The sequence below is a fragment of the Amphiura filiformis genome, chromosome 7 (genome assembly GCF_039555335.1).
Source record: "Amphiura filiformis chromosome 7, Afil_fr2py, whole genome shotgun sequence".
NCBI lineage: Eukaryota > Metazoa > Echinodermata > Ophiuroidea > Amphilepidida > Amphiuridae > Amphiura > Amphiura filiformis.
The window spans coordinates 53,288,602-53,305,258 of NC_092634.1; the positions used below are offsets into that span (position 1 = coordinate 53,288,602).

General features: G+C 37.0%; 1 protein-coding gene across 1 annotated transcript in view; it reads right to left on the reverse strand.

Moving 5' to 3' along the window:
* LOC140157331 (uncharacterized) overlaps window positions 1-16,657 on the reverse strand; it is a 66,322-nt gene that overhangs the window by 4,504 nt on the left and 45,161 nt on the right. Inside the window, exons 2-3 of the mRNA XM_072180484.1 lie at window positions 14,080-14,323; window positions 718-816 (exon numbers count right to left, since the gene is read on the reverse strand). Of these exons, the coding sequence (XP_072036585.1) occupies window positions 718-816; window positions 14,080-14,323 (343 nt within the window). The remainder of the gene's footprint in view (window positions 1-717; window positions 817-14,079; window positions 14,324-16,657) is intronic.

The window sequence follows — 16,657 nt, forward strand, 5'->3', positions numbered from 1 at the left end:
AAATCGTACGATAATAATATGATATATTCAACTGTTTGAGAATATAATCATTATGAAAAGAACAAACATAGCCCATTCAGCCCAGACCACGGTGCTGTACAGCACAGTGAAACACTATACAACTTTCATTATCTGCGTCAATAATAGAATACCGTAAAATTCCGTCTACAAGCACATATATGCCTCTAAACGAGGTTTTTTTGACACAAGAGACAAGAGGCAGACACTCTAAACAAAAACGTTATTTGGAGTTTGAACAACTATATTACTGATAAAGGCGGCTGTACAAACATGTATATTTGTAAGACCAATCTATTGCAATACTTTGAGAAGGGTATTGGCCTTTCATATCTTTCGTTAAAAAAAACCCCTCGTTTATAGGCATGCCTCTAGACGGAATTCTACGGTATTGATTTAAATGGAATTGAATACATCTCTGCATCTGAGTTTGTACTTCATCACTGAGCGATCTAGCGATCGGTTTCTAGCCAATCAGATAAGATTCCTTTTCTTGCGTTCGGTGAAATACCAATGGCCCGTCGCTCACCAACGGAGTATTAGAACGTGATTCATTGCAGAGAAAAAATTATTATTTACACTGTGCAACGTGGATCATGTGCATTGCCTTGTTGGTAATTACATTACCTTAGTGATAGATAATTTTACCCTTTTGATGTATTTGTGGGATTAATAATGTAACTATTAGGTCTAACTTACGTAAGCTGCTGGACTCCATTCGTGAGGCGGTATTGACTGTGTCGCCAAAGAGGCAATATCGGGGCATCTTTGAGCCGACAACTCCGGCCACACAGGGACCTGAAATGAAAAATAATATTGAAACCCGATAATTGTATTATATTTTACATAGCAGATGAATTTTGTACATAAAAATAAAAATAAAGATCATTATAACTCATTACAAAGGCGGCAAAACTCGGTTTCATCGATATTTAAAGGTCCCCTGTGAGTCTATATTGCGTACGGTTTGGACATTATTATTGATAAAAAAATGCCTAACCAGCTGTTTTGATTAAACAGCAGCAAGGTCATTGCAATAAAGTTTCAATGAAAAATTATGATCGCTCCATATAAAATGGAGGAGTATCCCTAGCTAACTAAGATCGCTTAAGATTGTTTTGTAACAGCAGGCTTGCGGATTGATTTAGGCCATTTATACAAGGTTCCGATTAAGCTATATGGGGTATATGTGTGGAAAACCCCTACACAGGCCCATCCATTACAGCCCCACACACGCCTAGCTATGTACAACCTCTTCTACAAGAATGATGGATATTGCTTCTGTTGGTATTTTGTGGTGACTCAAATTGGTATATAAACCCTTGCTTTCAAGCCCTGCGAGGCTCTAATATATTGGCACTTCAATAGATGCAAGTCTTTAATGTCGAAGTACCGTGGTTTTTCACCAGCATAACTTAGGGTGCACATCTCAGAATGGCCTAGCCTTTGCAATTTATACCTGTCATAATAGGATATTCAAGTTGAAATATATATACCCCAATGGAAGACATGACAGGGGTTGTAGATTTGCCTCCATTTGCAATATGCCTATAGACAAATCCAACAAGCCAAGTGATGGTCGGAATGTATTCGCACCAAACTGGTGTTGTGACTGCCCAATTGGGTGGATTCAGATTCGGGGTGGTGGATTTCAACTGGAATAGCCCAGTGCCCGGGGCCCAGTGAAAAATAACGCCGTGATATTTTACGTAAAACTGAAATACGGAGTTGAATATTATGTCGATTACAAACAGACGAAGAATCATAACACCAATGCATATCGTCAAGGCAACCAGCGTAGCTTTAAAGTTACTGAATGCAATATGCATTACCACGTACTCGTTTGATTTCCACTTCAAATCCAAAAAGTAAAAAATCGTTCATAAAATGTGTTGCGTTGAAGCAAAATAGGTCAATTTGTCGAAAAAAATCAATTTCCATTAATCCGTTTTTATATTTTATATCTTTGGGTTTTAAAAGTACGTATTAATCTGTTTTGGAGAATGAAAATACATCAATGCAGAACAAGGTCGTGTCACGCAGTGATTGACACGGCTGTATTTCCCGAGTTATATTTCTAGTCTAAAACATAACAAAGTTTGAGAGGAGCTCTAAGCAAGCAAAATGTGATATAATATGTTGGAAATTTATTGTTGAGTTGAAATTACTTGAATTATTTAACAATTTTACTCTTTTAACGGTTAAAATTTAAATTTTAAGCTTAAAGCATTAACGAGAAAAAAGCGAGGATGGAATTTTAGAATCGCCCTGACGGAAATGTTGATGTTTACCCATTTTTCACATAAGAACTCAAATTGGTGTACAAGCGAAAATATTTTGTAGTTTTACCATACAACTTGGGTTCACCTCGTTATTTTACTTTGATATCGCCCGTGTTATATGACACGATAGATGCTAAAAAAATACCTTTATTCTCATTCTTAAACACTTAAAGTGGAATAAATATATTAATGATAAGTATACCAAATTATAATCAAATAATGAAGAAGGAGGCGGCCTATATGCTTCACCCTAGCAGGGCGTAAGACAATGCGAAACACAAATTAATATATGCGAGGATCGGAAATAAACGATGCAAGCTCGAGAAATTATAATCAAATTAAATCTTACATTTTACAAGGAATTACCTAGGGCTTAGACTCGATCAAATCCGTTAACGTTGTTGCTATGCACCTCCGATTGGTTCAAATAGCGCGTACGAGTATCGCGTCGACACGTACGCGATAAAGTGTGTGGTATAGTGTCACATCACACGACTAAGAACCAATAAAATTGCAGAAACCCTGTATGACATCAAACCGTTTATTTAGTAAATAAATGAACTGCTAAAATTTCTACAAAAATGCGAAATGCCTATTTTCACCTAACAAACAAGTAAATAGTAGCTCTTGGAATATTTTCACATGAGCGAAATGAAAATAATTAGGGCCTCACCAACCCGTATCAGCATGTGGTTTTCAGTTTCAGAGAGCTCTATTAAAATGTCTTCTTTAAAAACCGTAAAGATTCACATAATGGCGTACATGGGCTCCATTGACATAATTGGAATTTAAAACACAAATTAAAAATGCCTAGCGTAAAAACCCCACCAACAAATAAGGACACGGACCTTAATTGTTGTTGGGATTTACAGAAGAAGGATCTCTCTATTTGTACGTGAAATGTACTATTAACCAAAGGAGCCCATGTGCGCCATTAGGCGAATCTCTACTTTGTACAAGAAATTGAACACATTTTTCTGTTTTTTTTAAACAGTAAGTTTATCGACAACAAGTTATTCATTTTGTGTGATACACGTCTAGTATAAAGAACACACTGGAATAACAAAGTATAAGCTGTTGTCAGAGAAGATATCTTACCCTTCCCAGAAATCTTTGTAACTACGCTCTCTCATATTATCAAATGACACCTATTTATTTGCACTGGTTCCCTGTAAAACATGCCCTTTTCTCGCGAATAAACTGGCTAAACAGGGGTTGATAGTCAACATTGTAGCATAATTTGCCAGGCAATCAGGATGCTTTGTGTATTAAGGTACATTTTGTAACTCGTGATTCCCGGAACGCCTACAAGCAAAGAAATCAGAAACGGAAAAAACAGTGCATTGTGGGAAGTATGACACATCTTCTCTGGGCTATTGTATTGTGTATAAAGGTCAAACACTGGATAACATATTGATGATGACATTATTATGCGATTCTCCTAATGCAGAGATAGTTGAGCATGTAAAACGATACATTAAACCTACAAAGGTAATGCTGAAATCCATTTTGATCTCTTCAGAGCGTGGATGACCTAATTGGATTGAAAGCAGTCATTGAAAAACGACGAGAAGAACACATTAAGCGATGAATGAAGAATTTTGTAGTGCTTATTTATACTATAAGATGTAACACAATCGCAGTGCGTAAATGAAGTTACCTGCTAAGTGAATATCTCAGGAACAAAATGTGATAAAAAGAAAAAGACACAATATCAATAGCATATAGCGTCAAGGAAAAACCCCATTTTTCTCGACATAACTGGAGACATGAAAGCAGCTTTAATATCACCTCAAGGTTATACATGTATATCTGTTTGAAAGCTGAAAGGTTTACCTCACACTTAAAACTTTTATTGGCTTGTATTTCAAAACTCTTATTCAAACTATAAAATACTGTTAACACTAAATTTTTTGGATACAAAAAATATCATCTTGTGTTGCCAAATCAAAACATAGCTAAATCATAATTTTGTAGTTAGTTCTAACTGGCAATTAAATTTAAATTTGTGGTCAATTTTTTGAAATAGGGGCCACAAAATTGCAGTTGAAGGCATTATTCCGCATGCCGTGACAATCAAGCAGCATGGACTTGTACAAAGACTAATTTCAACTTATGCATTCTAATTTTTGAAAAACACATTTTCTAATATTTTTCATAAACCATTGTCAAAAATAAGATCAGATATTAAAATTATGGGCTATTAAACTCTCAACCTGAACTCAAGATTGTGAATGCTTAGACTTGTGAATGCTATTGTTGCTATTGTAAGAAAAATGCAAATTATATGTTGACAGAAAGAAGAAGAATGACTGACATCTAAAGAAATGCTAGACCAGGTGTAAGTTTACATTGTCTTTCCAGATGTATAGGACAGACACCTTTGTTTCAGACTTATTTATTTTATTGTGATAGGAAAACTTCCATCCACATAGCCCCCAAATGAAAAATATTTTAAGTATCTTTGTATTCATGTTGTGTGAATTTTACATCCGAACTACTCTAAATATGATACAATTTTTTATGGCAATTGTTATTTTACGTGTAAAGTGTATGAGGTGAGGATTAGGAAAATATTAAAATGCTCATAAAGAATTGTCATAAAATTCACACACAGTGCTACTTTCTCGAGTACAGACATAATTAAATACATTTAATTCGGGGGCTATACTCTTTGACGTTCTGAAAAAGTTTCTAATTTTCTCTGGGAATTTCCCTGTTATCCATGTAAGTGGTTCCTTGTTATTGTACTTTTTTGGTGTACTAGTAGCTACTTAGCTAGTATATAGTTATACTCTTACTTATCATAACTTCTGAATCAACTTTAAAACGTGTATCATTTCATCTGTACAAATGACCAGATTTAGCCACACATCAACTCCGTGGAGGTACACAAACACGCGGGTTTTCAACGTGACAATATGCGTGGTTAATTATAAATGTAATGAAAAGCAAAAAAAACAAATCTCAAACAACATTTCATAATAATTAAAGTGTGTGACATTTGGAAGAAAACATACTTTATATAAATGGGACCACATAATTAATTCATGATGCTCAGCTAAGTTTATTGTTTGTGATGGGATGTGTGGGTTTGTTTGTTCTGTGTTCAACCCCCTCACCGTTAGGGTTACCATTCTGCATACTAAAACGCTACGACGCCACAACTGAATTGTTTAACCCTAACCCAACTAGGTCTCACTAAAGCTCACTATTAACACCACTCTGCGTGCATGCATTCCACGTGACTTGATGACGCAATCAGCCCAAGTCATATATACCCAGGGAATCGTTGGCCGGGCCAACGTCACCTGTGTGGCTACATGCTGGGGATCTCCTGCGTGGCATGCGAGGGGTCCCAGGCTCGAATCCCGGGGGTGCCAAGTGACTTTTCTCCTCATCTTCTCTCCTTTTTCGTTTCTTCTTTCCCTTCCGATAGCAAAAAAAAACACGGGTAGGGTTAGGGTTAATATCACTCGCAAGGCGATCACTGTCGCTACGAGACTGTTCATGTTTCCTGCGTGACTTACATCTAATCATACTGCAGTTACTGTCCGTTTTCCTATACACAATACACAGTGCTCTCACCATTGACGCGTGACCTCTACATATAGTGTATGGTACAAGTATAGGCCATTGCCTAGTTAACGTCACTGTGTGAAAAATAACCGGCCAATATTTAAAGTATTCTCTGAAATTCTAGAAAATATAGTTTTGTAACATGTCCTAAATTGTTAGCTAATTTAGATGTTTGGAAATATTCGCACTTTGGTGTTTTAGTGTATGTTATAGGTAATAGGCCATTGCCTAGTTAACGTCACTGTGTGAAAAATAACCGGCCAATATTTAAAGTATTCTCTGAAATTCTAGAAAATATAGTTTTGTAACATGTCCTAAATTTTTAGCTAATTTAGGTGTTTGGAAGTATTTGCACTTTGGTGTTTTAGGAAGGATATGTAAACGACAGATAACACCAAAAAATATGAAGAAATTATTTCCAAACCGTGTTAAGTCTACAACCATTATGTTTCTCATTTTCAAGAATGCTGGTTAACAATACGCAGACTATTGTCTCATTTCGTAAACAAAGGCCCAAAGGGTATTGTTACCTTGTGTTTGCTTTATAATCGGTTACCCAACTGAAACTATAATACCAGCTCATTGCAATACCGCACAGGTAAAACAGAAACATGTGTAGTATGGATTTAACCAGAGAAGATCTGATTTAACATAGTTGAGCTGTTTTCAATGAGTGTTATCTTGGTTTAATAGCTTTTAACGGGGTTTAAGTCCTGCAAAGGCCGTGGTGAATTCTACTGTAGACATGACTGCATTATGTACATCTAAGTTAGACGCTGAAACAAATGTAATTCCACACTGTCCTTCCAAATCAATTTTTTTTATATCTGCACTTTGTTTGAAACGTCACAACATTTTGATTCGATTATGACAAGCCACAACGGAGGAGACAAGTGCCTTCCAACCTTTTATAGCTTAGCGCAAATATAGGTCCTAATACAATCCATGTCCAACTGGTTTCATTTGAGACCAGTTCAACTGTGTTTACAACTGGGCGATGAAATTCCGTCACGGAAATTGGAACGTTCCAGTTGACTCCAGTTCAACTGGTAACTGGGTTCAACTGTTTTGAGAACACCAGCTGATCCCAGTTGAACCAGTTGGAAAATGAAATGCTCTAGTTGAACTGGGGTAAACTGGTAACTTGGTTCAACCGTTTTGAGAACACCAGTTGAACTGGTTTCATTTGATACCAGTTCAACTGGTCCAAGTGGGATTGAAACTTAACTGGGATTAATTGTGTACATACCAGTTCAACTGGGATTTGAGATGGAACCAGTTCAACTGGGATCAATTGGAATTCCTTACTATGTTTTTTTTTTAAGTCATATTTAGTTCGCCAACTGGAATTTAACTGAGCTTTTTTTAATGGGTTTTCATATACTGTTTGGAACTGGATTTATTCATGGATGGTTTAATTTCAACTGGACAACTTAGCTTCCACATTATTCAGAGCTTAGCAGTCATATATATATGAATATATGAATACAAAAGCCACCTAAGTCCATACTTTGGCCAAATTGAGTTAAGCATGGGAAATTGTTGCTATACATAGGCCTGTTATATGCATGAAAGAACAACTCAAATTCATCCTCTGTGTCTATTGGGCATGTGAAAATAGCATGTATGAAAGAATCACCCAATTCCATGATTTGAGTCTTGTAACACATTGATTGAAATCCAGTATGTATAAAAGTCCACTTGTAACACATTCATTGCTGGAGAATGACTTTTGAACAAAAAATGGGTTTAATAAAGGAAAGTGTGTGGTTTATATTACATGGCAGAATGCTTATCAACATTATACATACCTGTGTGCTTTATTTTGTATTATCTTACTAGTGGTAATCTCATTCTAACATTGTTGTCTTTGTATATGATTCAAAAACCAAAATTTAAAATGAACCCCACGAAGTCCCTGAAATGCTAATCGTACCTAATACAGGTTAATCCACTCATTTGCACGTAAAACTTACCATATTGACCAGGTAAATCTAACTGAAGGAATTAAAATGATACACAGGTTTTTCTTTCAAAATAACTTCGCATGGCCTTAGGTGGCTTTTGTATTCATGTATTCATATGCTTTTTTTTTTCGACTATATAAATTCTATGGTGTCACATTTGATAAATCTGATATAATATTTCTAAATCTGTTTTCTAAATGTTCGAAATTAATGTATTTGATTTACAAGTATGTAGAGTATGTATTATTTCTCTTTATTTATGTATAATATTGCAGTAGTTGAAATTGTAAAGGATCAACCCCTCCCCCTATCCAATTTAAATCGTAACTGGGAATATATGAAACACAGTTAAACATAAATGGCATCCCAGTTCAACCAAGTTGAACCTAGTACATCCCAGTTGGTACTTTCAACTGGAATTTTGACCTTCAAACTAGGTTTAAAAGTCTCAAGTGGAAAACAAATGCATTTGAAAGTTCAATTGTGTTTAACTGGGGTTGTAAATAGTATAACTGGTCTAGGCATGCTTTTTCAACTAGGATGTTACTGGGATACAAGCCCAGTTGATAACACAGTTAAAATAGAACAGACACTAACTGTGCTTTCAATTCCCAGTTAATGTATGTTCTATTTTAACTGTGTTATCAACTGGATGTAACTGGGATACAAGCCCAGTTGATAACACAGTTAAAATAGAACATGCATTAACTGTGTTTTCAATTCCCAGTTAATGTATGTTTTATTTTAACTGTGTTATCAACTGGATTTAACTGGGATACAAGCCCAGTTGTTAAACACAGTTAAAATAGAACAGACATTAACTGTGTTTTCAATTCCCAGTTAATGGGTGTTCTATTTTAACTGTGTTATCAACTGGATGTAACTGGGATATAAGCCCAGTTGATAACACAGTTAAAATGAAACCGACATTAACTGTGTTTTCAATTGGGAATTGGGATTGGCCTTTCGCTGTGAGAAAGCAGTTGGACCTAGTTGTCAACCTAGTTAGACCTAGTTGACAACCTAGTTCACCCAGTTGCACATAGTTCAACCTAGTTAAGTCCAGTTGAAACCAGTTGCCTATTTCAACTGGTTTCAACTGGAATTTCGACTTGGGCTGCCGGGCCTCGAACCCGTGATCTTGGGATTAACAGACGAGTGCGTATAGACCAACAGAGTACTTTCCCGTCTGGTCTATAACACTAACGCATTATACCTCCGTGTCAATAAAAGGTATACTATTACCCCCACGACCCATTATTCAAAATCGCGCACTGTGATTTGTTAAAACGCGTCACGTGACAGACCATTAATTAGCGATAAAGTGTCAAGGGCAACGAACTTTATGTTCTTCTATCATAACAGCGCACAGCAGAGCGCACAGCACACCTGCTTTATGTAGGGGAGAATGGAATGTCAGGGGTGTGTTATTGTATGTGCATACCTGCTTATAGGGGAGAATGGAATGTTAGGTTGTGTTATTGGAATGTGCATACGCTTTGGCTACGCGTATGCGCTCCACCTTGAGGTAAACAACTTGAAATATTTGGGCACAAAATTTGATATTTTCTCTTTAAATCACACTATTTTGTGGTAATAGAATAGAAATAAAGGGTGCAGCATTATCCTTTACACGCAAATAATGTGTCCTCGGCAGTAAAAACGTTTAAATAATGGGTTCGGCTGCGCCTCACCCATTATTTACGTTTTACTGCCTCGGACACATTATTTTCGTGTAAAGGATCATGCATTACCCTTTATTTCTTAAATAAAAACGTGTTTTTGTTGCATTCTATTAAATGTATATCATAGTTTATGTGCCATCAAAGAAAGGTACCTACGAGCCAGTTAATTTACATAGCCAATAATATGCTATCAATTCAGCAATATATAACGAAGTTTATTTATATATTTCAGATATATTTAAAGCTGGTAGTTAAGATCAGTGAACCAGCACTGCTTTACACAAGGGCCCTCTAAAAGGGTACCGTATTGTTTAGGTGTTAAAGCAGTATATGGATTTGTGTTGAAATGCGCAAAAATTGTAACTTTCTCCACTTGGAGGGGGGACTAAATCGATTAAATGCTGAATTGGCTGATTCGATGGCTGATTTTGGGGGATTCGCAGCGAGTGATATTTAGTGCCTATGGTGAGTGGAAAATCGCTCAGTAGAAATCGAGTTTGGGCGAGCGGTGGCGAGCGAGAGGTCTGCTAAAGGAAATAATGTGTGCTGTCATTCATGTTTCCTGCATGACTTACATCTAAGTTACACGTTGAAACAAATGTAATTCCACACTGTCCTTCCATATTTATAAGCACTACCCTGCAGTAATTAAGCTGTGATTTTTTTTTATATCTGCACTTGCTTTGAAACGTCACAACATTTTAATTCGATTATGACAAGCCATATTCACCAGGCACAAAAAGAAACTCGTCAGTTATAATCATCCTTGCTGTTCAACAACCTGATAACTTTGGATTATTCTGAAATATACATTTTGTTAATTGGACTTTGCTGTCTCATTTGACACCCTGTTTGTGAAAGTCGAACAAGAATTGACCAATTACGCCTCCAAACCGTCAAACCCCCAAAACAAAAGTTGCAATTTCAACGACTTTCAATGGAAACGTGTCGTTGTATTGCATACAAGCACTACGGGCCAATCAATAAAGCACACAATGTAACAGGCACAATAATATTGAATCGTTAAAATTGCAACTTTTGATTTTGGGGTTTGAAGGTTTGGAGGCACATATCTTGGTCAATTCTTGCTTGATTTTCACGAACAAGGTGTCAAATGAGAAAACAATGTCCAATTAACAAAATGTATATTTCAGAATAATCCAAAATTATCAGGAAGTTGAACAGCAAGGGTGACTATAACTGACGACTGATGGTGTAAGTGTATTCCAACCTTTTATTGCTTAGCGCAAATATAGGTCCTAATACCATCTGGTCAAATCCTATATAATTTTCCTGTACATTCTTGATTTGCAAGTCATCCCTTGCTAATATACTGCGGAAGATAAGCTTGAACCTACATAGCTACTAATACTAGGTGCTTATCATGCCTTCTGAATCCATTCTAAAACCTGCATTAATTTGAGAATTTCATTTGTTCAAATGACTGAGATCTCACTAGAGATCAACTCCTTGGAGAAATATAAACACGAGGTTTTCAACGTGATAAGATAAGTGCATTGCTAATATCATTAAAATGAAAGGTACAAAACAAGTCACAAAAGGCATGTCATTATTAAAGGGCTCGGTCACCCTTCTCAGCACAGTATTTTTGTGCGACCTAAGAGCACATCAGATACACCAAATAGCATCCTGAATACGTGGAATGTCCTTCTGATATCAAATAATTTGGATTTCTTGAAATTCGTGATACATGTATAATGCAAGTTAATGAAATAATGATAGTACTTGGAGTGTATTTAGCTAGGAGAAAAGTTATGTAAAGGGGCTGTGCAAACATTATAAGATCTGGGGGAGGATAAAATGTGATGCCCGGATTTGAGGGGGGAGGCAAGTCGGGTCTCGAAACCCCCCATCTTGAGATTAAAGGGCGAGCACGCTAGTGTATAGACCAAAAGGGACTTCACCGTATGGTCTATGACACTGTAGAGAGATTACGATGTTCTATACGCGGCACGTGGACCGTGCGTTTATACGAACGTTTATACAAACCTTTATACATGTATTGGCTGTATATATTCAACCAACGATTTTGGATACGGTGATCTAATAACGAAAAATTAGCTTCATTTGATTATAGAACAGGCTTAACATGCCCCTTAAAATTGAACAAAATATTTCTGTAGATTAAGGACCACTACATGCATATATCATGATTTTAATTTTCAAATAATACTTTTTCGTGGTAAAAATTAGTCGCGTTCATGAACCGTTGTAACGCCGTAAACGCGGACCGTGCGTTTGCAATCACGAACATCGCAATGTCATTTTTATACGGCCGATCTCACATGCATTTCAATGTATAATGCAAATTTATGAAAAAATGATAATACTTAAAGTGTATTTAGCTAGGAGGAAAGTTGTGTAGAGGGGCTGTGCAAAAATTGTAAGATGGGGGGGGGGGGGGTAACATTTGAGGGGGGGGGCAATACTGTTTTGACAAGCCAAAAGGAGAACTAGCAGAAGTATCATGCGCCTTCTTTGAATCACTTCCGGTCCTGCCGTGTGGTCTATGACACTAGAGAGATTGCGATGTTCCATACACGGCACATGGACCGACGTGCGATTATACGAACGTTTATACAAACGTTTATACATTTATTGGCTGTATATATTCAACCAGCGATTTTGGATACAGTGATCTATATACATGTAATAACGAAAAGTTAGCTTCATTTGATTATAGAACAGGCTTAACATGCCCCTTAAAATTGATTGTTTTTCAGTGCTTATACCTCCGTGACAATGACAAATCTCAATGTGCACCCTCACGCTGGACTCAGGTAGCCATTTCTATGAGCGCCTAACCCTTTTTCAATGTATGGATCCGCCTGGCGTTAAGAAACACCGTAGATCACCGCTGCCACCATATCTGTCATAAACCGTTCTCATATGCACCTTCTTCGAGTCATTTCCGGTCTTGCCGGTCCTCGAACCCGTGATCTTGGGATTAACAGACGAGTGCGTATAGACCAACAGAGTACTTCCCCGTCTGGTCTATAACACTAACGCACTTATACCTCCGAGTCAATATAAAGTAATAAAAACGCGTTTTTCTTGCATTGTGCCTTTAAAGAAAGTGCTCTTTTCTTCCCAAGAGGGGGAATATATTTTTCTATCGACTTGCTTAAGCCAGATTTATGAAACAATGCATCTGCCCATGTATAACGTGGAACTGTTCTGAAAAGGCCTGTTTGCTGGAAAAAGTTAGTGATTGGTGAAAGCAGCACCAATTGGAAATTTTCATCTGTGCGAGGATTTTATACACAACGGATATAAAAATTCAAGGCAATTCAAGTCTATAGTAGGCTTCGATGAACAGTGATCTTCGCAGGACCGGTTTGAATTAGGACTGGACTGGATATTCATTTGGTTTAAAAGGTGAGCTTTGACATCTTGTTAAAACTTACATTTTAGTGAAACGGATGTTGTTTTTTTTTTTTTTTTTTATTCCAGTGTTTGATAGCATTTACAAAATGAACCAGAGCTTTCAAAGTAAGCTTTCAAAATATGTTTTGGAAGTTATAATTATATACCCTTTATATACCCATATACGACATTTAAACGCTTCTGGAAACCTTTTCTAACCTTTTGCAAATAATGTCAATATATTCTGTGTTTGCTGGGTAGGACAAGGACAGGCCCGAGTGAATGGCCTCAAGACTCACTATTGCCATGTCAACTTGAATTAAGTTTGAATTGGTTAATATAGCGTTTATTGACAGAACACAATCTAATAATTTTTTATATAAGCGACTATGTCTTTGTTTTCAAAATCAAATGATTAAGATCAATAATGCCGTACGAAGGATTGCAGAAGTCGAAGGGGGTGGATGGATATGCCGCGTTCCACCGACTGACCTTGAAATCACTGTGACTGAAGGGCACAATATGAGGGTAGGTGTTTGTGCTCTTGTTTCTCAAAACCTTGACAATTTTGAGAATAAAAATACAAGTCAACTGCTGCTTAATTCGTAAATTTAACGCTTATACGAATTATAAACATTATGTAGCCAGAGTTTTCCAGTGTTAAAGTCTCAGCTTATTTTGAGAAAAGTGGTGTGATGAAGCTGTGTTTCTTTAACACTCGGTAATTCAAAAGATACGGTAAAAAATAAATTTAAAAATCCCGCCATTACTGTCCATTTTTCTATATTTCAGAATATATCAAGGTATTAACAGCTGTTTTCTTTACGATAATTTCCTGGAATGTGAGGCGGGAGTGCATTCCATGTGCGGGCTGTAGATAGAATGAAAGACCGCTCATGACAAACAATTAAAGTTAGATCTTAGAATTTGAACTGCGAGGTCGTGTGATTGAACTGAGCGGCGAAGACGATCGAGGGTCAGTCTGGAGCTGGTCAGGAAGTTGAAATAGTAACTCAGGAGCATAACCATAGGATATACGATGGAACAAAGTGGGAGATGAACAAGGCAAACAACTTGATAAAATGGTTAAAAATAGGAAAGGAAAGGGCTAAAACTAAAAAAATTAATGCAATAGAGACCAGCAGGGGATAAGGTACTCACCTGTATGAATTCCAATCCGTAACCTGAGTTTGTCATCGTGATTATGCGGTACCACAACCTGTTTGATCGAGCTTCGGAGATCTAAGGCCATTGTGGCTATTTCAGCAGTATGTCTGTCGCCATTTTTGAGTGGACATCCACTAACCACCATGTAAGCATCCCCAATGGTTTCAACTTTATAAACATCGTAGACATCGATGCGTGAATCGAAACACGTGTACAGATTGTTGAGCATTTCTACCACCTGTAATGCACATATGATGAAAAGAAAGGTCAAACAGGAAAGGTCAAACGAAAATCGTAAATTGATAAAAATGGCAAAAGGCACACATATTATATATATCCACTGAAGTGTAATTAATTGAGATAAGGTGATATTTCCCTTGGCAAGGTCCTAACTACTTAGAAAGATTGCGATGTTTCATACGCGGTACGTTAATGGAACGTACTTTTAATATGTGCGTTCAGGTATCGCATTTGGCTATATATATATGAACTCAACCAACTATTTTGGATACGGTATTCGGCCACGGGCGTAGCAAGCGGGTGCATGGACATGGTGGACGAAGTCCATGGGCCCCGAGGGTTCAGGTGCCCCGAGCAAAGGTGAAAATGACATAAGTACTGATAAATGAGTCGTTAACGGGCCCCGCACTGCTCCTGGTCCATGGGCCACCGAGGCTATTGCTACGCCCCTGTATTCGGCCCTTTTGTGACCCAAATGCTTGTGACCAAAACCTGGCAAAAATGGAACGAGGCAAACAGGTTTTCTAGCGGTGTCGCTGCTGTGTCCTGACAGTTTCTATAATACCGTTCATTTGACCTCATTTGATTTTAAAACAGACCTAACAGGGCGTACGATCATGGCGTTTGGAAATCGCAACCTCTCCATTGTCTCCATGGTCTCTTACGAAAGCTGATTTTGGCTTATTGTGGTATGTATAGTGTGTGCGCAAGTTGCAAGTACTTAATTGGATGTTTCTAAATGGTTTAGATGGTGTGTCTCGGGTCATAGTCTGATTGTGGTAAGCGAATTTTAAGTGTGCTGAGGCTCGTGGGTTAATGTCTGTGCATAGTATAATAATTATAAACCCCTGCGATTATATATCTACGCGCGAGTGATTGGTGATATCTACTTCCGGGTGTGGCTTGTCGACCAATTTCCCACAATTCAACGCGCTATGACGATTGACAATCAATCTTTAATTTTCTTTCCAAAATACAATACAACAACAACAATAAATACACATTGGAATGAGGAGATGCTCAGAAGGCCAAAAGGCCTGAAACAAGATGTGTCTAAACAACAGTTTCCTTTATATTATCAGCAAAGTGCAAATTAGGGTGAAATTTAACTACTTTTAACAATGCCCTTAAAGCCATATTATAACAATATTATTTCCATAAGAAATAGAATTGTATTTTTTTGTATAAAATGTTAGAGTTTCTACTGTCAGATATGCCCTCTTTTAATTTGGGCCCGAACAGACGAGGCAATACAATGAAAATCGCTATTTAATATCAGAGCATATGTCGCCAATGCGAGCCACACATTCTTTTGATATGTCACGACTGCCCTCACGCCATGTACGTACTGTGAACGCGTTTGACGAATATTTCCATCATAATAATAAATTATGCGGTTTATACTTGCAGGGTATGTTAGTTTACTAAAGTACATAACAATCGTGTAAAAAACAGAATTTTGAAAAATAATGAGGGCGTCCTCCTCAGCAAATGTTATACTATAGCTTTAAATCATTTTCTTTATTATGCCACGGCTCATCAAGGTATCAACAGCATTTATCTATTGCAAGGCATTGCCGATGGGTTGGCGCCGAGTTTATTTGCGTCGTGTTTATAATGTTCTGGTTTCTAAATGGGATAAGCGATTTCTTCTTACCTGTGAATATAGACATATAACACAATTGACTGAAATAGTAATGATTGTTGTTTTCATTTGATAAATTCAATTTTTATTAGTAACTCACTTAAAATATTAATACGTAATTGCTTTTTTTAATTATTGTATTTCGTCCTTGTCAAAACGATGCCCACTATAATCTAAACGAAAGATTTGTCACATGCCTTGCATTGCCAAGGTTGTATAAGTTTTTAATTTAATGTCTGAGTTTGATGATGTTATTCTTAACGCATCACAGACAAGTCGTTATAATTATTGTAAATGTCAATTGACAAGAATTCGGTTCAACGTGTTGTTCATTGTGCCTACATTCCACTTAACTTGATGTATTTGTAAGGACATGTTCATTTGAAATAACAAAGATTAAGTGTCTACCTTTAATGGGGTATCAGTGATAATGGCGTTCTTTAATGCGGCCCATACACGATCAATTTGATTGATCAATATTGGGGACCCTAGATGCAGGACTGGATACAAAATATTATTTCTCGCCAACATTATTGAAGAGATCTAATCGTTTGATTATCTATTATACTTTTTGAATTGACGTCCTCTCCGTTTTAGAAAACAAAGGAAATTTATAAAACTACCTCATTTTCAATCCGTTCCACGGTTTCAAATAGCTGTCAATAGAGACTTTGCGGAATGAAGTAT